Source organism: Mirounga angustirostris, unplaced genomic scaffold, assembly GCF_029215605.1.
Source record: "Mirounga angustirostris isolate CCGP_5_RB_7025 unplaced genomic scaffold, mMirAng1.0.hap1 SCAF_6, whole genome shotgun sequence".
NCBI lineage: Eukaryota > Metazoa > Chordata > Mammalia > Carnivora > Phocidae > Mirounga > Mirounga angustirostris.
Window position 1 is genome coordinate 93,335,923 of NW_026991714.1, and position 26,381 is coordinate 93,362,303.

Below are 26,381 nucleotides of genomic sequence, written 5' to 3' on the forward strand. Positions count from 1 at the left end.
CCTGGAGTTTATCATCATAATTGATTTCCTCCTTCAAAAGTCTCAGTTCCTGTGTCAAATGAAATGACTGTACAAGATGTTCTGGAGACACAAAGTCTTCAGTTACCTGAATACAGCTGTGAAAATTCTGTACCTATCCCCAAAACAAAAACAGTAAAATCTCAACTTCAGGAGGCAGGAATACCAGAGAACTTATTTTCTCCAAAACATCAAATGCATTTCAAAGCAGACACCTACTTTTATGAGAGTTACATCACTGAAAAGCTTTCATGTGGAGGGACTTTATAAATGGAATATTTTTATTTATTTATTTTTTTAAAGACTTTATTTATTTGACAGAGAGAGACACAGCGAGAGAGGGAACACAAGCAGGGAGAGTGGGAGAGGGAGAAGCAGGCCTCCCGCGGAGCAGGGTGCCCCATGTGGGGCTCGATCCCAGGACTCCGGAATCATGACCTGAGCCGAAGGCAGATGCTCGAAGACTGAGCCACCCAGGCGCCCCATATAAATGGAATATTTTTAAATGATGAAAATAACAGAACTTTTCCAGGAATCCTTCAGAGAGGCTGATAATCAGATCCTAAATTATCAATTTAGTCAAGGTGACTTTTTGGTGTTACTTAAAAAAAAAAAGCTAACTGGAAAGTATCTGCTTTACTATTCAGTGCAAACAATCTGATGTTTGTTGCTGCTCCTTTGGCTTTCAGCATTTGGGTCATTTCACTGTTAACTTTTTTTTTTAAGATTTATTTATTTATTTGAGAGAGAGAGAGAGGAGGGGAAGGGCAGAGGGACAGAGGGAGGAAGAGAATCTCAAGGAGATTCCCGGCTGAGCATGAAGCCCAACTCGGGGCTTGCTCCCTTGACCCTGAGATCATGACTTGAGCTGAAATCAAGAGTTGGATGCTTAAGCGACTGAGCCACCCAGGAGCCCCTCACTGTTAACTTTTACAACAGAAAGTAGATGAAAGCAAAAGAAATGAAATTTAGTTTGTGAGGACTGGGGATGAAAACTGTAGTTCCAGATAGATCTATTGCTCACAACAGTTTTAGAACTACCCTAGGATTTTATTTGTGCCTTTCTTTCAAATTAACCAACTAAAGTATACCTCCAGGCTCCAGTGGCATCAGTGCAACTGTTTTCAATAGTTGTCCCTCCTCAACTAAATGGTTGTCACAAGAAACCAGTCAACAGTCTTATCTATTATTTGTACACCATGTACAAATTGACTCAGTACTTCCCTATTTCTTGGAATTGTTTTCTATTAACGCTTAGTATAATGACACAGAAGGACCAAGCTGATCCAATGTGCATTATATGACATTCTAGGTTGTCTTCTAGTGATATGAAAGGGTATCATAAAATTCCTGGGAAAGGAGAAATAACTGAAAAGTAAGCATTTATGCTAATTCTAATTTTTAAAAAAGATTTTATTTATTTACTTGGGAGAAAGAGAGAGGGAGGGACAAGCAGAGGGAGAGGGACAAGCAGACTCCACCCTAGCGCGGAGCCAGACACACGACCCTGTGAACAGGACCTGAGCTGAAATCAAGAGTTGGACACCCAAACAACTGAGCCACCCAGGCGCCCCTACACTAATCCTAATTTTAAAAAGATGAAAGTAAGTTTAATTTGGAGGCATGAGAAGAGAATAAGTGGGGAATAAAGAACGGTGAAAAAAATCTAACAACAGAGTGATGGATTCCAAAGGCACTGAAATTCCTCCTCTGGGCATAATGTCTACCTGAACAGCTGCTCAAGTCTGCAGAGTTCTTTAAGTCAAGCACTGTCCCTCTACTGGTAACTTGGTAGCATATATAAACATTCTCTTCCTTTAATCATTAGGTTGTTGGTTCCTCTGCAGGATGAACATAGTGATGCCTCACATTTTCAGCACTGCTACAGTGTCTCCCTGGATCTTCACTATGTGTCTCTAGAACAGATGCTCTATTTCACAGAGCAGGAAACCATGGATAAGAAGTTCAGTGCCTGTTCCAAGATAAATCAGCCAACAAATGGCAAGCCAACAGGAGCCCAGCTCCTGTAACATCTTGTCTAACAGATGCTTTATGGTCCTATATTAACTCAGTCACACCAGCATAGTCTCCAAATGTCCTGTCTTGTTATGTCTTTCACTTATGTGAACATGCCATGGGGATTAAGTCCTTCAAAAGTTCTGGCATGTACCTTTCTTTGAGCATGTCTAGTTCTACTGTTTTATAATTTGTCTCTTCATCGATATTCTAATTTTGTTCATATGTCATTTTCCTGATTTTCTTTACCAGTTTCCTTTAGCTCTTTGAGTACATTTAAGACAGTTGATATAAAGTCTATGTCTAGTAAGTCCAATGTCTCGGCTTCCTCAGGGACAGTTTCTGCTGATTATTTTCCCCTATGAATAGGCATACTTTATGGTTTCTATGTATGTCTTATAACTTTTTGCTGAAAACTGGACACCTGAACATTATAATGTGGTTACTGGAAATCAGATTCTCTCTCTGCCTCAGGGTAGCTGCTGACTGCTGGACAAGGCTGCAGTCATCCATTTCTTTTGTGACTTTTCCACACTATTCTTGCAAAGGCTGTGTTCCTTGCTGGGTGTGATCACTGAAGTCTCTGTTCTGTTATCTCAGTGGTCAGCCAGTGACCTGTAGATTTCCTTAAATGCCCCAAATCAGCTGCCCTTTTCTTCACTAAACAGTCCCCCAATTGATGTAAATTTGGATTAGATTCCAGAGTTCTAAAAAAGTTGATTCTGTCAGTTTTTGCCAGTTCATGGTTGCTTTAAAATCAGTTTTAGAACTGTGACTTTTATTAGTGCTTAAAAATGCTATTATGCTAATGACCTCAACTTGATAATATTTTGCTCAAAGGCTTATGGCTTACAGGTTAGTTTGAAGAGACAAGTTTCAGTCTTAAAAGCAGAACCCATTTGAACTTCCCATTCTACTAATCTTTTTCAGCTATCTTTGATTAATTTACATTTCACTTCCTTGACAGACTATCTTATTCATACTTGCCTATGGGATCAATTGTAATTATAAATAGGTAATATTAAGATAATGTAACTCTTTGTGTTCACAGTAGGAAGGTTATCATCTTGACACTGTGAAGAGAACTTAAGTTCTCTTAAGAGTGAAGGATTTTATTAAAGTCCTTTTAGCATTATGAATGCAGAAAATTCACAACTCAGCAATATTATGAACTATGAATGACCAAACATAATCAATTAAGATAAACAGTTAAGGACAAATTTATCCTAAAGATTTTGTGGCTTTAAAAAAAAAAAAAAATGTTGCTGTTTAAAATGAAGGCCACTGGAGCGCCTGGGTGGCTCGGTCAGTTAAGCATCTGCCTTCGGCTCAGGTCATGATCCCAGGGTCCTGGGATCTAGCCCTGTGTTGGGCTCCCTGCTCAGTGGGGAGCCTGCTTCTCCCTCTGCCCCTCTCCGTGCTCTCTCTCAAATAAGTAAAATCTTTAAAATGAATGAATGAATGAATGAGTGAATAAATAAATAAATAAATAAATAAAATGAAGGCCACTGAGAACATCAGGGTACTAGAGCTAAGACAAAGTAATTCCTGGAGGTCAGGGTCCACCTGCTCCATCCAGTGATAAACTGGGGTTTCACAGATTCACTCATGTTTGCCAACAGAAGAGTAAGCCTGCAATTGTTCTTAATACATGGAGGGTTGTGGCTATACTTTCCCTCAGGGTGGCTTCTCTAAGTGCTCACTGCTGACAAACCAAAGAATACAATGTATCATATCTGGCCAAAACCGTTTTTTGACAGGTGCCTTGGGTTTGCAAGAACTTTCTATTGGCAATGATTTTCGAAGTGTGGTCCTCAGAGAGTAACATAAGCATCACCTGGGGACTTCTTAGAAATGTAAAATTTCATGTCCCTCCTCAGACCCACTGAATCAGAAATTCTGGGGGTAGGGTCCAGCAATCTGTGTTTTATCAAATCTTCTAGGAAATCCTGATGTATGCTAACAACACGAGAAGCACTAACTTAGACTTTGCGTTTATTTTAAGGGCTACCTGTAGTCTACTGGAAGTGAAGTCATCAATGAAAAGTTTTCAGGACCTCTAAGGACTAAGTAAGTTGTAAATAATAATACATCTCAAATCCAAGTTAATATTGTGAACAGAGTTCTTATTTCCTTTTACTTCTCTCTCAAAACCACACTATCATCACTTCTGAGTCATGGACAACACCCTTTCAACAGAATACAAATAACCATGCTGTCATTATCACACCACATAAGGAAAAGAAGACAGAAATTTTTGTGCTTATAGCTGGCAAGTCTATGCCAAAATATGCAGCAGAGTGGTCTTGGAACACTCAGCAAGTTAGCAGCAGAGCTCAGAATAGAATTTGCCAATCTAGGTTATACATGCTATAGTTAAGTATGATATCTTTTATACTCTAGAAATCTATGATGAAATTTGCTCTCTAGAATCTAAGTGATATTTCTATGTATCTCAAAAGAAAGCATGTTTTCCTATGTACTTACGTATATTGTCATAATTGGAAGTTAGATTCCAACCTAAGTAAACTTTCTGAAGTAGCCAGAAGACACATATAAGAAGAGGCCAAAATTTACATGTTTGTACAAAGAGCACAATATATATAAATCATGTAAAGTCATAACTTTGTTTTCATTTGTACTTGTGCAAAAATATGTTGTGTATGAGAACATATTTTCAGGCTGTCAGGACTTACAAATATTTAAGTGCATTATTCTAAACATAGGAGAGAGCAATGAAAAACACAGAAAACTCTGTCCTCGTGAACCTTATATTCCAGTGGGGATTAAAAGACAATAAACAAAGTAAATAAATTATGAATAATGTTAGAAGGTGATGATCAAGATGGAGAATAAAGCAGGAGGATGACAGGGAATTGGGGGACATAATTTGCACTTTAAAACTAAGGTGTTAAGGAAGACCTCACTGAGGAAGGTGACATTTGAGCAAACAAATCTTTAAAGAATGTGAAGAAGCAAGTCTTACAGATACCTGAAAAAAGAATTCCAGGCCAAAGGATTAGCAAGCACAATGGCCCTGGGGTGGAAACTTGCATGGTGTATGTGAAGACCATAGAGAGGGCAGGGTGGCCAGAGAGAAGTAAGGAGGAGGGAAGTAGGGAAGAAAGGCAGTGAAGGGGGCTGTGTGTATGCATAAACAGGAGACATGGACAGGATACAAACACCAATCATTTAGGGCCTTGTGAAGCTTTGAGCAGTGTTATGTGAACTAAACTTTTTAACAAGATCACTTTGCCTACTATTTTGAGAAAACATGGGTCTCTACCCACAAAAAAGCAACAGCAGAGAGACATTTCCATGGCATGGAATCTCTGTGGTAAACAGTGATTGCCTCTGAAGGAGGGCAACTGGGGACAAAGGTGAGAAAAAGACTGAATTTTTACTGTGAACCCTTTTGTACTACTCAGACTCTTAAAAATTGTTATCACTGTATTACATTTCAAAATAAAAATCATTTGAAAATAGCCTAGAACAACTAAACTATCCATACCTGCCCCTCAAAAAGAAAAAGAAGAATTTTGGTCCATACTTTCCACAATGTACAGAAATTAACTAAAACTGGATTACAGATCTAAATTTAAGACTAACCACAATAAAGCTTCTAGAAGAAAATGTAAGAGAAAATGATTGCTATATTGGACTAGGCAGCAATTCTGGATATATAATGAAAGTATGATACATAAAAGAAAAAATTGATCACCTGAACTTCATCAGAATTAAAACACTTCTCTTTGGAAGACACCATTAAAAAAATGTAAGGACAAGTCACAGACCTGGAGAATATATTTGCAAAGCATATACCAGGTAAAGGGCTTATTTTTTTTTTTTAAACATTTTATTTATTTATTTGACAGAGAGAGACACAGCGAGAGGGGGGCACAAGCAGGGGGAGTGGGAGAGGGATAAGCAGGCTTCCCGGCAGAGCAGGGAGCCCGATGCGGGGCTCGATCCCAGGACCCTGGGATCATGACCTGAGCTGAAGGCAGACGCTTGACGACTGAGCCACCCAGGCACCCCTCAGATAAAGGGCTTATAAAGTAGAATAGTTAAGAACACTCAAAACTCAGTAAGAAAAAAGAAAATCCAACTGCAAAAAATGTATAAAATATTTGAACACACAGGTTTACCAAAATAGATATATAGATGATGGCAAATAAGCATATGAAAAGATGCTAGACATACTTAGTTATTAAGGAAAAGTAAATTAAATTAATACTACAATGTGATACCAATGCACACCTACTCAAATGTTTAAAAACAAAACTGACAGTAAGTAGAGGAAATGGAACTTACATACACAACTTCAGGGAATAGAAAATGGTACAATCACTTTGGAGAACTACCTGGCAGTTTCTGGTAAAGTTAATCATACATTTATTATATGACCAGGAAATCCCATCACTTGGTATTTATCAAACTGAAAAGAAAATCGATGTTCACAGAAAAACCTGTATGCAAATGTTTTTGGTGGCTTTACTTATTATTTGTCCCGAGCTAGAAAACACCCAAATGTTCTTTGATTGGTGAATGGATTAAAAAAAACTGTTATATTTATATAATGAACAACTACCCAGCAATAAAAAGGATCCAACCAGTGGTATACACAACAACATGGATGAATCTCGAATGTACTGTATGTTGAACAAGAAAAGTCAGATTCAAAAGCTACATATTATATGACATTCTAATAAAGGCAGAACTATAGGAGGAAAATATAAGTAGTTGTAGGAATATCAGATGGGAGAAGTTGACTAAAAAAGGGCAGGAGGGAATTTTTAGGAGTGATACAAGTATATTGTATTTTGTTGTGGTGTTACCTAACTATATATTTGTCAAAACTTACAGAACTGCACATTAAAATTATACCTCAATTTAAAAAACTGCCCTGTCCAGTTTAACTTTAAGAAAATAGATACTGGGGTGCCTGGGTGGCTCAGTTGATTAAGCGACTGCCTTCGGCTCAGGTCATGATCCTGGAGTCCCGGGATCAAGTCCCACGTCGGGCTCCCTGCTCAGCAGGGAGACTGCTTCTCTGTCTGACCCTCCCCCCTCTCATGCTCTCTCTCTATCTCATTCTCTCTCTCAAATAAATAAATAAAATCTTTAAAAAAAAAAAGAAAGAAAATAGATACTGGATAAATATATAAGAATTTAAGGGAACCTGTTTTGTATTATCAAAGAATTCTTTCTATTTACAAAATAGTACAAAATGTACTATTCTCTTAAATAGGCTGCTCCATTGAGGGTATTTTACATTTTGATACAGATTAGCTCTTTTCTGAAAAGAGACTAGAAGGCAAAAAAATGGCATGTGGGAACTTGAATCATAAATGATACAACATCTCTGAAATGATCAGGTAAGACCATGGGACAATAAAACAATTTAACATAAATAATGCATTAAACTTAATACATTTAATATATTTTTTCCTCCAGGAAGTTACTGTAGTGAAGCAGGTATATTTATTATGATGTTTGTATTTTACTGTCATAAATACTATTTGATATCTAAGAATAGTAAATCTAACCCTGAGCTTGACATGTTAAAAACTAAGCAACCTGGGGCGCCTGGGTGGCTCAGATGGTTAAGCGTCTGTCTTCAGCTCAGGTCATGATCCCAGGGTCCTCGGATCGAGCCCCGCATCAGGCTCCTGGCTCAGCAGGGAGTCTGCTTCTCCCTCTCCCTCTGCCTCTCCCACTGCTCATGCTCTCTCTCTCTATCTCTGTGTCTCAAATGAATAAATAAAATCTTAAAAAAAAAAAAAACTAAGCAACTATTATCACTTAAGGAATATTTGTGCTATTATATGATGGTGTCACAATGCTGAACAGGCAGTAATTGCATATATAGTTATATAAAATGTGGAAAACATTCCTTGGTTAAAAAAAAAAAAAGTACACATCAGATACATCTCAACTACCAGGTGGTAGAAAAGGTGGGGAACCAACTCTGAGGCAAACTAGCTTTTGGGGTTTTGGGGTTTCCTCTGCATACTCTGTTACTATGAGGGCTAAGCTGGTCTGTGGTAGCTCCAGTCTATTTATAGGAATCCACTGTATGCTTTTAATCTAATCCTCCATGCCCACTATCTATTCTATGCCTTTTTTCCAGGTGCCACATAGTCAAGCCACAGAAACAAAGATAATGTGTTTTCTTTTTTAGTTTTTAAATTTTGTGGATCAATAGCTATAAAAATTACATATCATCTTTCTTTGGACACACTACTGCTATGTTAGCAAACTAACAAGGCAGGAGTTACACTAAAACCCTGAATTATGGAATGGTCTAGCCAACACTTCATTCTGCTCAATTTAGTGCCTTAGAAAATGTGTGATCTCTTAAGTCTTAATACTTAAGTGTTAAGTCTCACTACTGAGAACTGAATATACAGTATCTCTCTTTTTCCTCCTTCAAAAGTCTTAAAAATGAGATTTTGATCCACTAAACTGGAAACAATATAAAAATGGAAATCTGGCTCCCGTTGAAACAAGTTCTCAAAGCATTTAATTATGTTAGATCTCTTCAAGCACTGGAAAGCTATTTTAGTGGTTTCTTAATGGAAGCAAACTGGGTGCAGGTCATTCTCTTATTTATCAGAACAACTTCTCTTTCAATATTGGTTCCTTCAGTAGCAGAGGTGTGAGAAACAAGTTTTTCTGTACCTGATGAAGTGCTCCTGCTGGTAAGACAATGGCGTCACCAAGGAACTGAATAAGAGTACAGGTTCTGACTCCGTACTCTTCAAGTAGTCTTTGGCGGAGCTTTTTATTCACATACCAACTTTGGTCACGTATTGGATCATGTTCTGGTAGAACTTCAAGGCCTTGTTCTTTTGAAATCTGCAATATGGATTAAAATTAAAATATACACTTCAATTTTAAGTAAGGGAAATGATAAATTCTCTTCAGTTAAATTCTAATTTTCTTTACAATAACCATTTTTTGTTCTTAGAATCTTATGGAACAATGCATGTGCTTAAGTTAAAGAAAATGATATTCTACAACAATTTGAAAAGCCAAAGGATATTAAAACAATGCTGCACATTGAGATGCTGTTAATAAAGTGATTCATACTCCCACCTTCTCACCCCTTCCATCCACCATGAAGTTTCCATCCATTTGGTTTCTTCTTTACAATCGTTTCAAAAGTATAGCACAGAGATTGGGAAAAGCTTAGTTTAGTAGCTTTTTTGTCAAAAGCCAAACTATCCATATGTATGGACTTAAACATTTCCTGATCTTGCTTTTTTTAAAATGTAAGGACAAAGATAAATACCTTTATATTGCTAACCCTCTAATCTTTGACAAATCAATTTCAAGGGACCCTTTAACTAACCAGTGAAATAATCATTCTGCTTTAAAAAGCATAATTTATAATATTTTAAGTTAAAATACTAGTAGGTATTCTGAGATAAGATAGTAGGTACAGAGCTACAGCTCCTTCACTTCATACTGAACAGAGACAAACCTTAAGTCTACTCTGAAAGAAAATGAAGCATAATAAGAAAAGCAGCAATGATGGTCCCTTGCGAGAAATCCCTGTAATTGCAGATTTGACAAATATTTGAGTAAAGGATTGAACTAACCATTCTAAATTAATATGTCAGTTTCATTCAGTGTCAAACAACTAAATTAAAGGTACGATTACTCAAAATTTCAGTCTATTCAAATAAGTATAACAGACCAACTGATGTGGTTAAGAGCAGAATTACTGCCTATGTCAACAGCCAAAACTATTAATCAAATTAAAAAAAAGATCCTATCTTCTTTAGATGTTTCTATGACATATTAGTTTTTATATCCTGTAATTTTCACCAAGGGTAAAATCTGACTCATTAACAGATTAGTTCGTAACTATAAGGAGACATGGGAGCACTAGCAACTGAGAAGTTGCCATTCAAAAACCAGCTTTAAAAGGAGCAGGAGAAAGAAGCTTTTGACTTTCAGCAACAGTAAGAAGTCCCCTCCTTTTTTGAAGTAAAAATTACCTAATGATCTTATATTCCTGAATGCTAAATGAAGTTACATTAAAAATTACTAAGTCCTTGCTCAAGGTAGAGAGAGAAACTATTTGCAACCTAAATTTATACCTTTTGAAGAAATTCCCTTATTTTGTCAATGTCTTTCCCTGCATAAATATGCCACAGAGCACCAGGTATTTCACTTGAGTCCTTCAATCGTTTTCTTAAAATGTCATCCAAATCTTCTTCCTCAAATTTCTTGAGTATTCCTGAAACATAGGAGAATATTTTCAAATTCGTCATTAAAAACCACCAGAAAGCCAAGTATCCTAGAATTGATCTATCAGAGCAGTACAGTGCCTGACTAGATCAGGACTCTTAAAGAGGAAGTAAACCCAGTTAAACTGTTACAGAACACAAAACACTGACCATGCGTAACAAGGGACAGAGTAACAGTAACTTTCCCAGATCATTTGTTTTCTGCAAACCAGGGAACAAGAGATTAAAAATTCAAGGGTTTCTAAATCAAACTTCACCAACTTTCTTCCTGTCCCAAGGGGGTGGTCGTAATAATGATTTGTACTCATACAGCATTTCCTAACTTACAAAAAAATTTCATGACCACTAATAACTACTTAGTAAGGTAGGCAAGGATCATAACCTCTATTTTACGGGTCAGAGGGGGCAGACAGAGGGAGAAGGAGAGAGAGAGAATCCAAAGCAGGCAAGCACCAGCTCAGCATGAAGCCCGGCTCAGGGCTCGATCTCATGACCCTGAAATCATGACCTGAGTGGAAACCAAGAGTTGTACGCTTAACTGACTGTGCCACTCAGGTGCCCCAACTACAGTGAACATTTTAAAGAAATGTTCTTTTGAGAGTAAAAGAAAGTTATTGCTTGCTACAAAGAACACATCAGATGTTTCCTAATTTGTAACAGTAAATTCTTTTTTATGTTTAAAGTTGGTTGCAAGGATTTCTTTATTCAGACATTGTTTACAATGTATGCAAGGCACTATCCTAGAATGTTGGGGATTAGAGTGAAACAAAGACCCAGTCAAGACCTAGCAGAGTAAAAGAGAGTATTAATAAATGTAGGCAAATACAAATACCACACAGTGTGGTAAATGCAATCATAGGAATACAAAAGGTATCCAAAGACTGGTTCAGTTCTCAAATCTTATGTGTTAACAAATTATAAATTGACAACCTCAGAATGATTCCTCAATTTTTTTTTCCTTTAAATTTTACTGCTTTTCAGGTGCCTGGCTGGCTCAGTTGGTTAAGCGTCTGTCTTCGGCTCAGGTCATGATCCCAGGGTCTTGGGATCGAGCCACGCATTGGGCTCCCTGCTCAGCGGGAAGCCTGCTTCTCCCTCTCCCACTCCCCTTGCTTGTGTTCCCTCTCTCCCTGTGTCTCTCTTTGTCAAATAAATAAATAAAATCTTTAAAAAATAATAAAGAATAATTAAAAAAAAAGAACAAATGCTATAGGGGTTGATTTGAACAAAGTGCAATGAGTCACAAAAGAGATAATTAACTCTGTGGCGTCACAGGCTTTGAAAAGATAAATAATCCAAACCACAAGTCACACATTTCTGTATTAGAGCTGGGACTACAACCCAAGTGTGCCTGAGTCTCAAATCCTTGGGAGTGGGGGAGGCAAAGAGTTTATCAGTTATAATCAAGTGTCAATTTAGGAAGCTGAGAAACAGTATAAAAATGAGTTTCTCGTTTTGGGGGAATTTAGGTTGTGTTTTATGGAAGCTGTCAAATACACAGGAAAGTAGAGTGAATACTGTAGGAACCCCCATGTCCTCAGCACCTAGTCACTAAGCTCAAGATACATTCTTGGCTCCAGATACAGAGCTGGTGAGGTACGCGGTGGTTGGGTCATGCATAGAACTTCACATAAAGTACGTGTAAACTAGAAAAGGTAAAGAAAAATTCCGAGTCGAGGAAAGCCTGGGATTCTGTGAAGTTAGTTACGAAGTAGGGGAGCAGAAGCCAAGGGCACTATGTGAAGAAGAGGCAGTCATTACCAGTGCTGTTTATTTCAGAGGGCAAGCAGTAATACAACCAGAAAGAAACCACTGAAACCACTTATCCAATCGTGAATGTTCGCGAGGGCCGCAGTAATAGTAATTTTAGTGAGGCAGCAGATTTAAGGCCAACTTGAAATGAGCTGAAATGTGAGTAAGAGTTGACAAAGAGCAAAGAATTTGTTATGAAGGCAGGAGCTATAGATGGTGGCAAGGAAATCTAGTTTTGAAGGTTTTCTTCTGAGAAAGAAGGAATAGTCTAGAGTGTACTTCTACTCTGAAGAAAATAACCAGCACAGAGGAAAAGTTAAAGACCTATTTACATAGAAGGGGATAGCAGATGGAACAAGGTTTCGGAAAGAAATCCAGAGGATGGAAATCTAAAACCTATACAATGGATAGAAAGGTTACATCTTAATGACTGAGCCACCCAGGTGCCCCAAAAGGTTACATCTACTTAGGAGAAAAGATCCCTTCTCTCTCTGATAGTAGAGGGGGGAAAAATGAAAAATGTTTGAGGCACAAACCAAATCTAATCAATCTCAGAACCCCAGGACCCACTTTCTATTCTCCAATAAAGTGTTATAAAGTAAGCTTAGCAGTTTGTTTTCACAAACAGAACAATTAAAGATAGAAAAAGAGCAAATAAAAATACTCATTTTTAAAATTAAAATTTCTAGGGGCGCCTGGGTGGCTCAGTCGTTAAGCATCTGCCTTCTGCTCAGGTCATGATCCCAGGGTCCTGGGTTCGAGCCCGGCATCGGGCTCCCTGCTCCGCGGGAAGCCTGCTTCTCCCTCTCCCACTCTCCCTGCTTGTGTTCCCTCTCACTCGGTCTCCCTCTCTCTGTCAAATAAATAAATAAAAGCTTAAAAAAAAAAAAATTCTATTATATTGAAAAAAGACAGGTAAATCAAGCACTCTTAAAGTAATAAAGATTAGAATATCCCTATATCCACTGCAATTCTTTCTGCAATCTTTGCTGTTTACTCAGAGGCTGACATTCCAGATAAGTCCTAGTGTGGTTATTCAATTTCATCCCCCAAACCACTATTCAAGTTTCTTTACCTGCTTTTGAGAGAATGCCATTTCCTTTTGCTATGCCAACATAGACTAGAATATTTACAACATCAGAAACTTCAACATGGAGATTTGTTGTTCCTATGTCATGATCTTTAGCAGCAGCTACACCTGTGTATAAAATAGAATTTTATTTGACTGAATACATATCCTAGATAGTCCCCCTAAAATCAGCTCTATGAGGAAAATTTGTTAATTGTAATTTGAGCTTTAGTTTCCTTGTTCCAAAGCCTGCTCCCCAAGAAATTTCCATAAAAAATAAAATTACTAGAAAATGTAAATATTTTACAAGGAATTAGCAAGTACTTAACTATATTGGCTATTAATATCTAATATACTATCTGATAGAAAAAAAAGATTTCAGTGGATTACTAAAAAATGGATTTAGTAGAGCCTAAAAATCACTAGACAATTTATCTTTGGACAGCAGTTAAAATTTCATATAATTCCAAGTTCACGGAAATGCAAATATATACCTACCATAGGCACTGCACAACCTGGGTCCTAGATCAGGGCGTACAAAAAATCCTGGCAAATGAGAGGCCAAATTGAATTTTCCTTCTGGATTACAATATTCTGGCAATGGTAGGCTTTTCAAAAGATCTTCGTATCTGAAGAATAACAACATTGACTTCTTTTGAATACAGATTAACATTCTTAGGTGCTTTCATATACAAAATTTTTAGGTTGTTCAAAACATAATACAACCTTTCCTTAAGGATTCTGACAAGTAACACTTTCCTTGACTTCATTCAGTTTAAATGAATGCCTAACACCAGGACAAGCACAGAACAGAAGTGACACTGACTAAAACTACAATTCTGTTTCTCTAATCATAGCAGATTAAAAGCATAAAGAGAAGGGAGGTCCTAAACAGGACCCCACATCCTTTGATATTAGCATTCTTTCCTTTACTTCCCTAACATAAAGACTTTATCCTACTGAGAATACAGAGACTGGGTTTTGTTCTTAATTTATTTTTAATTGGCAAGGAAAATGCCTGAAGGTTAAATATGTAGTTCCTTATCCTACTTCTGGGGATAATCTCAGCTCAAATTAAAAAACCCAAGCATTAAAATAACACGTTTTAAAAATATATACCTTGCTGGCATCATAGTCTTGAAGTCTTCTCCTGAAGGGCAATCTTTCAATTTTAAAACAACTGTTTCTCCACTTTTCGTTTTTTGTCGTTCTATAAAGAATGCAGTTCATTAGTAAAAGGTATTTTTTGCCTTTTAATTTTTAGTAATGTTTGGAGAAGAAGGAAGAAATGTAAAACGAATGATGATTATTGTATAGGAAGTATTTAATGAATGCTTGCTTATTGAGTTTAATTTCTTATGTACTTACATAGTACTAGGACTTTTATTCCTTATGTATTTAGGTATTTGTAATACTGCAAAAATATTCTTTAAAAATCTGTTTACAATTGTTATTGAAACTAGTCTTAACATTTTTATTTTTAATTTTCTAAGTGTTTTACATAACATATAATTCTCAGAGGTTTATGGGGTTGCTAAAAATATTCCCTATATGATATAAGGAAACATAGTTTAAATAACTTATTTATGGTCAAAGGAAACTAGGGGTGGAACAAAGGAATAAGACCCTTGTTTCCAAGTATTTGTCTCTTCTTTATTAGCTAAAGTAATATAGAAGTTTCAAAGATTAAAAATCTGTTAAGTCATATTTGCAATTTATAATTTTGGGGGGATATATTTCAGAAAACAGTAAAACAAACAAAAAACAACATACTTGAAACTTCTTCAAAACCATCCCAGAATTCCTTAACATTGGCATTTGAAATAATGCTGTCTTTGCAGTTCAGGAGATCAGCTTGGTGGTCTCCAAAATCAAGACTAATTGACTCCGCCTTCCACAAGCTAATGTTCATTTTCTTATGCACACCAGAAACCACTGCAGGCTTATAAATAAATAAATAGACAGATTGATAAGTTAAAAGGTATATGGACAAGCACACGAATTTTCCAAAATTCGATTTTATACACATATACAACAAACAGATAACATGTTAAATTTTAGGACTAATGACAAATTGTGAAAATAAAAGGGACTACTGAAAATAGTCCCTGACCTGAAAAGATGGACATAATATACTGTCAAAGACAGTAAGAGAGAATGCCATGTAGAACAGATAGCCATTTTTTAAAATTAAAGTTAACATGTAGTACATTTTCAGGAAAGAAGTCTTAAAGGACTAGATTAAAAATTTCAGTTCTAGGTAGTATAAATATGGATTTTTGGCTGCTTTATTTATAGACTAATTTTTGAAGCTAGAACATAACCTACTTACGTATCTATTATGTGTGATAGCTATAATAAGATTTTAACGGAACACATATAGTCCTTGAGATTAAAACATAATTTGTATCATTTAAAACACATACACATGTTCTTTACCTCCATAAGGATCATGATAAATAAAAATATTAAACCACCAGGCAAAATATTAAATTTCGAGCTTAATGGCTGACTCCCTGAAAGTAAATCTCTCCTTTGAAATCATATGAATTTGAATTCCCTCAAGGCTATCTAACCCAAAACTAACAATTGAAGATTTAAAGCTTCTAGAACTCCAATGCTGATGTAAAAAAAACCTCTACAACAATCTGATATACTATCCCCAAGGTTTTGGGTTTTTTAAATTCCTTTATTATAAAAGAAGCAAATGTCTGGGATATAGAGAACAAAGAAAGTTGTGACTCTCTTGTAAAATACACTATTTATTAAGTCATCTTAAACTTCATTAAGATAATTACATTTCAGGAACCACAGAGCAGAATAACCTCTAGCTAGGGTTCTTATCACAAAAGATATCTCAAAAGAAAAGAAAAACAACAAAAATCATCTTAAATCTGGTTAACTACTTACTTGGGGGACCACATTAAACTTCCCTTCAACAGGCTAATAATATATCCAACTATAAAAAATAGGTTCAGCTGTTAATTAACTATTGTTGGCAATTCGGATATTAATTCCCAGCCCATACTGTGGCTAACCAATAATACTCCTATCCAGCCCTATGCCACGCTTTCTAATGGTAGTCATATTGTCAAAACAATGAGGGGCAAATTAGCTAGTATATTAGAATATTCTCAAGCAGGGCGCCTGGGTGGCTCAGTTGGTTGAGCGACTGCCTTCGGCTCAGGTCATGATCCTGGAGTCCCGGGGATCGAGTCCCGCATCGGGCTCCCTGCTCGGCAGGGAGTCTGCTTCTCCCTCTCCCACGCCCCCTTTGTGTTCCCTCTCTCGCTGTCTTTCTCTGTCAAATAAATAAATAAAATCTTTAAAAAAAAAAAAAAAGAATATTCTCAAGCAGAATTCTTAGGCTACCATCATCATCATCTTCGCAAAATACTGGAAACCTTCCTATTTTGATTCCTTGCCTACAGCCTTATTTTCCTCTAATTCAACTCCAATCTGCTTTGCTGTCAGTTATTTTAATATGTCAATCTGATTACTTTGACTCATCAATTAAAACTATCATCTACAGGATAAAATTCAAACTCCTTAGTGTAATAATCAAAGGCCCTTCATAATCATAACCCTAACTACCATTTCTCACCATTCTCCCACAGAACTCTTTTATCTATGTTCCAAACAAAACTACTTAACAGTACCCCAAGCACCCGATGCTCTTGTTTATTTCCAACCTCTTGTTCACATCTAGAAAAATTTCACTTAACCCCTGAGGCATCAATTCAGACTAGCATTTCTGAATTAGTACTCTAGCCTAGTCATTCCCTTTTTTGGGTTTTTACAGCACTTTAACAAAGTTCTTAGAATATTTAACATACTTATTAAAATATTTACTTGACAGCTCAAGCACATACCAAATCAAGTGGTCTAAATTATGACCCGCCAATGGCATCAGGGCTTCAAGGGGAGCCAAAGAGAAAACAAAGGAAAAAACAACAACAACAAAAAGGAAATAAAAAGCTAAATATTGTGTATGTGTGATACATGGGTATGAATTTTTTCTGGGGAGAAAGGAATGAAGTTTTCTTCACATCGTGAAAAGGATTAGTGACCTAAAAGATTAATAAGAACCACTAGCACTAAAGTTTACTCATCTTACTTATTTTTATATCTTTAATGGCCAGCACAAAGACTAGATTTTATTAGCAGCTCAATAACTATCTGTTCAATGAAGAAAGTAAAATAAAATTGCAAACGATGTATTCCAGAAAGCAAGAAAAAAACAACATAATACTAAATCATGCAAATTCTTAATTTTGTTCACAATTTCTGCATTAATGTAATAAACTGCCCTCTGAAATGTGTCTCAAACATTCTATGAAAACTCTGGTCAAAGAGAGTATCACTTTCATCATTGAACAGAATGAAATAATGTCATTCAAGATCTGATGAACTAATGTATAAAAAAATGTTCTATGGATGAACATTAAAGGCAAAAAAACATCTACATAACTTTTGGTTAGTCTGAGGCAAATGCTTCTGTAGATATGAATCTGTTAACTGTACTAAGATGCAAATGTAAAAAAAGGAAGTACCAAATTTTATAAATATATGGCTTTATTAAGTCTGTTGACTGATAGCTAAAAAATATAACATCAATCAGTGCTTCCCCTTTAATTCATATAAATCTGACCAAAAAATAAGAATTCAGAAACAGTAATTCTGTTAACCTTTTTGTTTTTGATCTCTTACTTCCAAATGTGTTAAGTACTATCTTTCCCCTTTCTTCCTATCCAACCAGTTTCAGTTTCACTAATTAGCTTAAAATACTCACTTGTCCATGTTTCCAACACTCTTTGAAAAGCTTCCAATTATTAATATTTTTATAATCCTTAAGCCACAGAATATGCTGCTCACAGATCCAAGAATGTGGTATATCACTGTACAATTTATTGTTTTCCTCCATGGGTGATTTTCTGCTCTCTTTGGGTTCTTCTTTCAGCTCTGGTTTTACATTTATTTTAGAGGCTTTAGTTGGTGGAATTTTGTTTTCAACAACTGAAGCAATTATGTCATCAAGAATGTTTGGCATAGTCCTTCCACTTTTACCACTCTATTAGGGAAAAAGTTATATATTAAGAGGAAATGTATACATCTTTAAACTTTCACTCTGGTTTACTCCTAACATAGCAAACAACCAACACAAACATTTTATGTGCCTTCAAGAATATGTAATCATGTCAGTGAATATGCATCTATAGTCCCTACGCTGTTCCTAACAGATATGAACCAGAGTTTGGTGGTCTTCTATGTGAGAAACTACCAGGTCCCCAGAAACTGTAAGTGTGGCCCTTTGTATTATTTTAGGACTAGCGCAGAGGAGATAGATGGGTGGAATCTCCCATATACTTTTAAAGATCACTAAAAATTTGTGCCTACCTATACAATTATTGTTTTTTCATTTTCTTCTGGTGCATAATTAAAACAAAAACTGATTACTAAATATTTTTAGTAACAAAACATTAACCATGTGATTTATTTCCCCTACAAGATATGTTGTTTTCAAATTCTGAAGGAGACTCTTAGGGCTCTTCTGGCATTAAATGCCCCCCCCCCAACCTTTTTCACCTGGGGGGAAAAACCCAAATCTCCAGCTTTTAAGCTATGAGATTTATACTGCAATTGGGAGCATGCCTAGTAATAAGTGTCTTTTATTTCATTTGCATCTATTTCTTGTGTGGTTCACAGCCAAATCCAAATTTAAGGTCCATATGAAAACCAAAAATCTGGCATCTTACTCACTGGGGTTCCCATCGAATACACTGGGGCAAAGGCAATGCCAGCGTCTGTAGAACCCACACGGAGCTTGCCAGCAGTTGTGGTCAGCAAATCTCGTAAAGTTGAGCCCTGTTCATTATTCTGGGACACAGGAGGTGATGTTCTGCTATTTGGAGAATCAGGGTTGTCTTGTTCTCTTTCTTCTTTAATTTGCTTTTCAAGGGCAAATTCTTTGTTTTCTGAAATATAACATTTACAAAATTCAAATAAAATTAAGCATGCTGCTAAAGTACAGAAAAAACTGGGACCCTACATTTGATAGTGAGAGGTAAAAAGTGTAGCACTAGTGATTTATTCACCTGAACACACCCAGAGGATGGGTTAGATCCTTCAAAATGGAGTCAAACAGTTTGAATATGAAAAGGCCTTCCTCAATATCTTACACATGTAGCTGAGTTTGCACCTGTCACAAATGAAAAATGCTACAGCTAAGACAGGGAGAAAGTATAGTTTAAATTACAAATCTACTGCCCTGGTGGCTTTAATGATATGCTCATCCACAAATGATTCTCTAACTGATTTTGATACAATCATGGGAAGGTGAGTTCCTAACAACAGAAAACAAATGTTTTCCTGAATCTAAACCATTCATAATGCAAGCAAAGGACAAATGTAAATTGTAATAAGTGAATATTACATATTAATGTAGATTGTCAGTTATATTATGGTCCTCTATTATACACTTAATTATATTCACCTTTTTTTTCCTCTCTGGACTTCTGTTCTGCAAGATCTGCTAACCAGTGCAGTGGTGACTGGGATTCTGGAGGAGTTAACTTGCTGTCTGTGCTTACGTCACTCCCTGGGCTGCTGTTGCCATTACTCTCAGACTTCTGAGGGTTATTTTGCTGCTGAGACTCAGGCATGCACAGAGAAATTTTATTACTGTGATTAAGAACATTCTGTAAAACCTGTAAGGGTAGAACAATTAAACTTTTAAAATACTGCTTTTTCAATTATTCAGAGTTAAAAGTAGTAGTTATATTTATACAGTAACAAAGAAAACATAAGTTTACAAAACACAAGTCCTAAATTGGATTTCAAATATCAAAGCTGATTAATTTAACCATGCGTTTCATTTGAATAATTAGAAAGTTGTACTCACTTGAGATACGCCATTCATTGCAGGAAAATTTCCAACTTGTATATTCTGTTTGTTAGTGCAATGACAATGGGATTTAATACCATATTTTTCTCTAAGAGCATGCATCGCATCTAGAAGATCTGTCAAAACTACAAAAAATAATAGTGGTTAATAAAAGGATTGCCCCTAGTTGTTAAGATCATAAAATTTTTCCTGTTTATCTTGTGCAGGTTTTCTTGTGTTCTTTCACTTTTCTTCCCGTTTTTTTTTCCATCTCTTCTATCTATTTCAGGTTTGATCATTCAGCCAAGTTCATGTTCTCTATTTTCTCTCTTACCTCTACTATTAAAAATTCAGTATGCTCAAAAAGGGGAGAATATCATAAATCTAATAAGCATTTTCATTACACTCTAGTTTTCCCTCTCTAAAATGGTTCCTCTGGCTTTCTTCATCATTGGGGCTGGGCTTACCTTGCTAGCTTTATTACACAGAAGATTCTAAGAACTGAACAAAAACAATTCAAGATTAGAAAAACCTTACCTCTCCATTCCATTATACCCCTACATAATCCTAAATAATCTAGAGCAAGCAAGAGTTATTACACTACTAAGTAAATAATTTGCATTTATACTTACCAGAACCGGGTATAATTTGAGTTGGCATTAAATGTTTGTGATCATGAGGCTGTCCCTTCACACACTTCATCCAAGCATACAGTTCTTTATCTGTATGATTACAACATATTTATTTTTATATCTGTCATGGTTTTATAATTATAAAATTGGTGGTTTGTATAAAAAGAGCTTAACAGGGGCGCCTGGGTGGCTCAGTCATTGGGCAACTGCCTTCGGCTCAGGTCATGATCCCAGGGTCCTGGGATCGAGCCCCGCATCGGGCTCTGGAGCCTGCTTTTCCCCCTCCCACTCCCCCTGCTCGTGTTCCCTCTCTCGATGTGTGTCTCTCTCTGTCAAAAAAATACATAAAATCTTATTTATTTGACAGACAGAGAAAGCACAAGCAGGGGGAGCAGCAGGCAGAGGGAGAAGCAACAGCGCCCCCCCCACCCCCGAGCAGAGAGCCTGATGTGGGGTTCAATCCTAAGACCCTGAGACCATGACCTGAGCCGAAGGCAGATGCTTAATCAACTGAGCCACCCAGGTGTCCCAAAAGCTTCACAATTATATAAAATGTCAATGGTAGGCTTCAAATGTTCGGTTTTTTAAAAATAAGACAGTTCCATCATTCTGATAACTATAAAAACAAGGTACAAAATTGATATGTTATTTAGCCTTTTCTAAAATTACCATTATTTATTGTCATTAATGTATTTGTTACCTCTATCTTCCTTATTTGATTTTAGCTTCTCTGTCGCTCATCCCCTATTATCTCTTCACTATTTTCTGTGTCCAACAGGGCTGTCGCCTGATCTTAGCACATCAGAAACTGACACAAATTTGAGGCTACTGCTCTTTTCCTTTTATGCTTTAAAGACATGTAGAGGAACTGCCATGGGATGTCAAAAAGACATTTTGACATGGGATGACAAAAAGCTATTTTATACAAAATATTTGTTATTAGTGCCTTCAAACAAGGCTCCATACCTGGAGTTGTAAACATATTAAGGCATAGCATGAGGCAAATAATACACAGGAAAAATATTACCTTGATCTCAAGGATATCTTTTGCTATAAATTTGATGACACAGATAGCTACTTACGTTGTAGCTGTTAATAGATGCAATAAATATCAGAAAGCTCATTTTATTCAGCATAGAAAATCTACAACTATTATTTCATGAAAAGCTGCAGACTAAATAAAATTCAAATCCAGTCTAAAGTGTCTAAAACTGGTTTTCTTTAAAAGCTTTCCAACTAGGGGTGCCTGGGTGGCTCAGTCGGTTAAGAGTTGGCCTTCGGCTCAGGTCATGATCCCAGAGTCCTGGGATCCAGTCCTGTATCTGGCTCCCTGCTCAACCGGGAGTCTGCTTCTCCCTCTCCCACTGCCCCTCCCCCTGTTTGTGCTCTCTCGCTCTCTCAAATAAAATCTTTAAAAAACAAAACAAAACAAAAAAACCAACTTTCCCCTCCAGAGCCTACACAGTAACCTGTAAATGTTTTCGAACTGCTTATATTTTAGACACTTATGCTAATTGCCACTATATAAAGCAACAACCTATAAATGATTTTATTACAATATTTAACAGTGAAATAGATATATAGATACAGAATACAACTTAAGGCATATAGGTTATACTAAAAAAAAGATACAGTGACTGACAGACTATGCTTTTAAAAATTAATACTACTATGAATATCAATAGCAACATAACTATTTAGGTTTATTATACATACCTTATCTTATTCAAAAAGTGCTACATACTTATATATATGCATACAATATAGCAAAATGTGATAAATTAATTTTTTAATTAGGCAAAGGGAAAACAAAAGTAATATGGAGCCAGGAAAAAGGAATATAAAATGCATGTGATGAACAGTGCAGCCAATCCTATTAACAGAAAATATCCAAATGTATTTTTATAATTTTGAAGATAGTAAATGCCTAAAATGCATCCCTTTCTTTAAAAAAATATTTATGTATTTATTTTACGGTGTGTGTGGTGGGGGGAAGCATGCATGCACGCATGTACACTGGAGCGACAGAGGGAGAGAAAGTTCCAAGCCGATTCTGCAGACTGCAGGGGCCAAGTGGGGCTGGATCTCACAACCCATGAGATCATAACCTGAGCCGAAACCAAGTCGGATTCGGATACTTAACTGACTGCACCACCCAGGAGCCCCTAGAATGCATTCCTTACTACAGTTTCACATTTTACTCATATTTCCTATCTTTTGCATATTTCAGAACACACAGCCATGATGTTTGGAAATATGTCCCACTACCGGGGTCTTTTTGGTTAAGTGCTCAGTGTCTAAGAAAAAGAGTTAGAGGGGCGCCTGGGTGGCTCAGATGGTTAAGCGTCTGCCTTCGGCTCAGGTCATGGTCCCAGGGTCCTGGGATCGAGTCCCGCATCGGGCTCCCTGCTCAGCGGGAAGCCTGCTTCTCCCTCTGCCTCTGCTTCTCTCTCTCTCTGACTCTCATGAATAAATAAAACATTAAAAAAAAAAAAAAAAGAGTTAGAAAGGCTTTCGTAACCTTACCAGTGGAAAAGATACTGATGGCTAACTCATAATTTATCTATCTGATATACAATTCTGAAAAAGAGTTACCTGGATATGAAAATGACATGCATCATTTTTAGACATTAAACAGTTTCTATCACTAAACATGATTTTACTTCTAATACTTCCACAATTTGAATCCTCTCATTTCATGATGACTTTATCCCAAACAAATTACTGAAAAATTTCAGGTTACCAGTATTAGGAAGCTACTTCCAAATTTGCCTTGGATAAACTTTTTCTAAAAACACTTTTAGCATGAGAAAAGGTGAATTTAGTTACTTCCTTTTTACATTTTATATTATCTCCAACTGTACTAACATGCAGAACACCTGTTTTTGTGCCATTTTTATCTAGAAATTAGAAATAACAGCTTCAGAGACTACTTTCATATGTAATAAAGACTTTTTTCTCAAAGAACTAGGGAATAAATGATACTGATGGAAGCATACTCTTGAACGTTTTGATTTGAACTTTATGGTCTTAAGGACAGAGAACAAACTGAGGGTTGATGGAGGAAGGAGGGTAGGGGATGGGCTAGATGGGTAATGGATATTAAGGAGGGCCCTTGTTGTGATGATCACCGGGTGTTTTATGTAAGTGATGAACCACTGAATTCTACTCCGGAAACCAATATTGGTTATACGGTTAACTATGTTAACTAACTAGCATTTAAATAAAAATTTGAAGGAAAAAAAAAGAACTTTATGGACCAATTATTTCGAAAAATCAGTTCACATGGTTTTAATGAAATTTAAATGACTCATGTGCATGACCATGTAATTAACAGGTTCTAGAATGCACTTCGGGCTCCTAAAGCTGGAATCTGAAAGTAGCAAAGCCTATCCTTAACTGGGCTACATTAAAGAACTACCTGCTTGACGGGTGCCTGGGTGGCTCAGTCAGTTAAATGTCTGACGCTTGATTTCGTCTCAGGATCATGGGATGGAGCCCCATGTCAGGCTCCATGCTCAGCAAGGAGTCTACTTGAGGCTTCTCCCTCTGCCCTACCCCCACCCCGCTCATTCTTTCTAAAATAAATAAATAAATCTTAAAAACAACACAACGACCTGCTTGAAATGAGAGGGTGGATCTTTCTAATGAGGATAAAAGGATGTAGATGCAGTTTTTATTCTAGAAAATCTGGCCATTAATAAACTTCACAAAACTTCTTTAATGTAATATATTCAAAATAAAGGAAAGCAGGGGAAAAATAAAAAACCCTCACACACATATCATTTTCTAGATGAATGACCCTAAAGAAAATGAACATTATATAAATTTCAATTTATATAGAGTTATAAACCAACCTCTAGAACTCTTCCTTTCCTTTGCCTTGTAACAATCTAAGCAGACCACAAATCCACATTTTTGGCAGACCCAATGAATGTTAAACAATGTTGCTTCACATGCATCACACATTTCCCGCACTCCTCTCACTGCTCTTTTCCAGGCAATTTTGGCTGAAATACAGAAAAATAAAAATTTAAAGGCAAACATGCTCTTTTCCACACAATTTTTGCTGAAATACACAAAAACAAAAATTTAAAGGCAAACCAAGAACTTCAAAGGATGTATTAACTAAAGATCAACCGATTTCTTGAATTAGTAATTCTCTTCAGAAGATTTACATCTAATGGAGTTTTTCAACCTTAGCACTTTTAAGATTTTTGACTGAATAATTCTCTGTTGTGAGGGACTATTCTGTGCAATGTAGAATATTTAGGGTCATCTGTGACCTCCACCCATTAGATGCTAGTACTCTATCACCTCCCCCCAGCATTGCAGTTATACAACCAAAATTGTCTCCAGCCATTGTTACACATCCCTTGAGGGACAAACCACTGATTTAAGAGAAAGGGAGGAAAAGAAGCTAACATACTAACATTTAGAGTACTTAATGTTAGGTGCTTTACATATGTAAATATAATTACTTTCTAAACAAAGCTATGAGAGTTATTCCACTTTACAGTCATACAGTTAAAAGCAAGTAGTAAATCTGAGATTCAAAAATACAAATCCATCTAACTCTAAAGACTATGATGAACCACACCAGATTAAAAACTTAAATAATTGGTATGGACTATGTCTTTCTCAGGCAAAGGCTGAAATTTCCCCATTTCATTTCTGAAATATCCCTATGACGCTAACTGTATGTCATAATGGTAGAAACTACATAATGTTATTGTGAGTTCATGACCTGATAATCCATTCATTACAACCTCAGTTGGAAAATATGTTACCTTAAGTACGTATAGGTGCATCTGTACATAAAAAAGTGTCATCAAAATTAAATATCAATGAGACCAGGTAAAATTCAGGGACTTAATCCCATTAAGTATACTTGAAAGAGAAATTCTTAAAATGAAATGTGTACATTTGTATATTTAACTTCCTTACCATCCTTTTTCACCCAGGACAAAGCTGTTTTTTCCGATGTTACTAACTGACAGAACTTATCACCTATTATATCCAAGATGTATTTTGAAGTTTCTACATCTAGTTCATCATCATCATAATTTTCATGTGTCCATAAGCTCATAGCTTCATCATCATATTGGTCAGGAGAAGAAAAACCATCTATTCTAACCACTCCATTTTTACTAAATGACAATCTGAAATATTAAAACATAAAAGGATTAGATACCTAGACAGAAGTCCAGTTTTATAAAGTTGTAAATTTATAATTAATTTACATTTTTATATTATGAACACATAAATATGTTAAAAAATAAGAAAATAGGTTAGTCCTTCATATACACACATACTTTAATTATTAATTAAATTTAACAAATTTAAATGACTCCCATAGTGTTACACAAATGGCAATGATAAGCAGCACCAATTTTAGGTTGTTTCAAGAAATAAGATTTTTTCAATCAAATGAAAACTATAATCCAAGTGTTTGATGAGGACAAGAGTTAAAATGCTGGCCAAATGCTGCCTAGAGTAATGCTGTTATTTTACACATAACCTAAATCAAGAACCTCTTAAGTGGAAAATGCCCTAAATTGAGGTGCCTGGGTGGCTCAGTTGGTTTAGCGTCCGACTTTTGATTTCGGCTCACGTCATGATCTCAAGGTCCTGAGATCAAACCCCACACTGGGTTCTTGCTGGGTGAGGAGTCTGCTTAAGATTCTTTCTCCCTATGCTTCTTCCTCTGTACCCCCTCTCCCTCTAAATAAATACATACATAAATGGAA

General features: G+C 36.3%; 1 protein-coding gene across 7 annotated transcripts in view; it reads right to left on the bottom strand.

The window, feature by feature from the left end:
* Nucleotides 1-26,381, bottom strand: part of JMJD1C (jumonji domain containing 1C) — a 349,365-nt gene that overhangs the window by 1,242 nt on the left and 321,742 nt on the right. For all 7 annotated transcript variants that reach the window (XM_045877927.3, XM_045877924.3, XM_045877925.3 and 4 more), the window contains 14 exons: nt 25,579-25,793; nt 24,489-24,641; nt 20,632-20,721; nt 20,018-20,145; nt 19,610-19,823; nt 18,877-19,091; nt 17,909-18,187; nt 14,890-15,058; nt 14,236-14,326; nt 13,615-13,745; nt 13,123-13,245; nt 10,146-10,285; nt 8,719-8,895; nt 2-133 (listed from right to left, as the gene is read on the bottom strand). In XM_045877927.3, the coding sequence (XP_045733883.1) occupies nt 2-133; nt 8,719-8,895; nt 10,146-10,285; nt 13,123-13,245; nt 13,615-13,745; nt 14,236-14,326; nt 14,890-15,058; nt 17,909-18,187; nt 18,877-19,091; nt 19,610-19,823; nt 20,018-20,145; nt 20,632-20,721; nt 24,489-24,641; nt 25,579-25,793 (2,257 nt within the window). The remainder of the gene's footprint in view (nt 1; nt 134-8,718; nt 8,896-10,145; nt 10,286-13,122; nt 13,246-13,614; nt 13,746-14,235; nt 14,327-14,889; nt 15,059-17,908; nt 18,188-18,876; nt 19,092-19,609; nt 19,824-20,017; nt 20,146-20,631; nt 20,722-24,488; nt 24,642-25,578; nt 25,794-26,381) is intronic.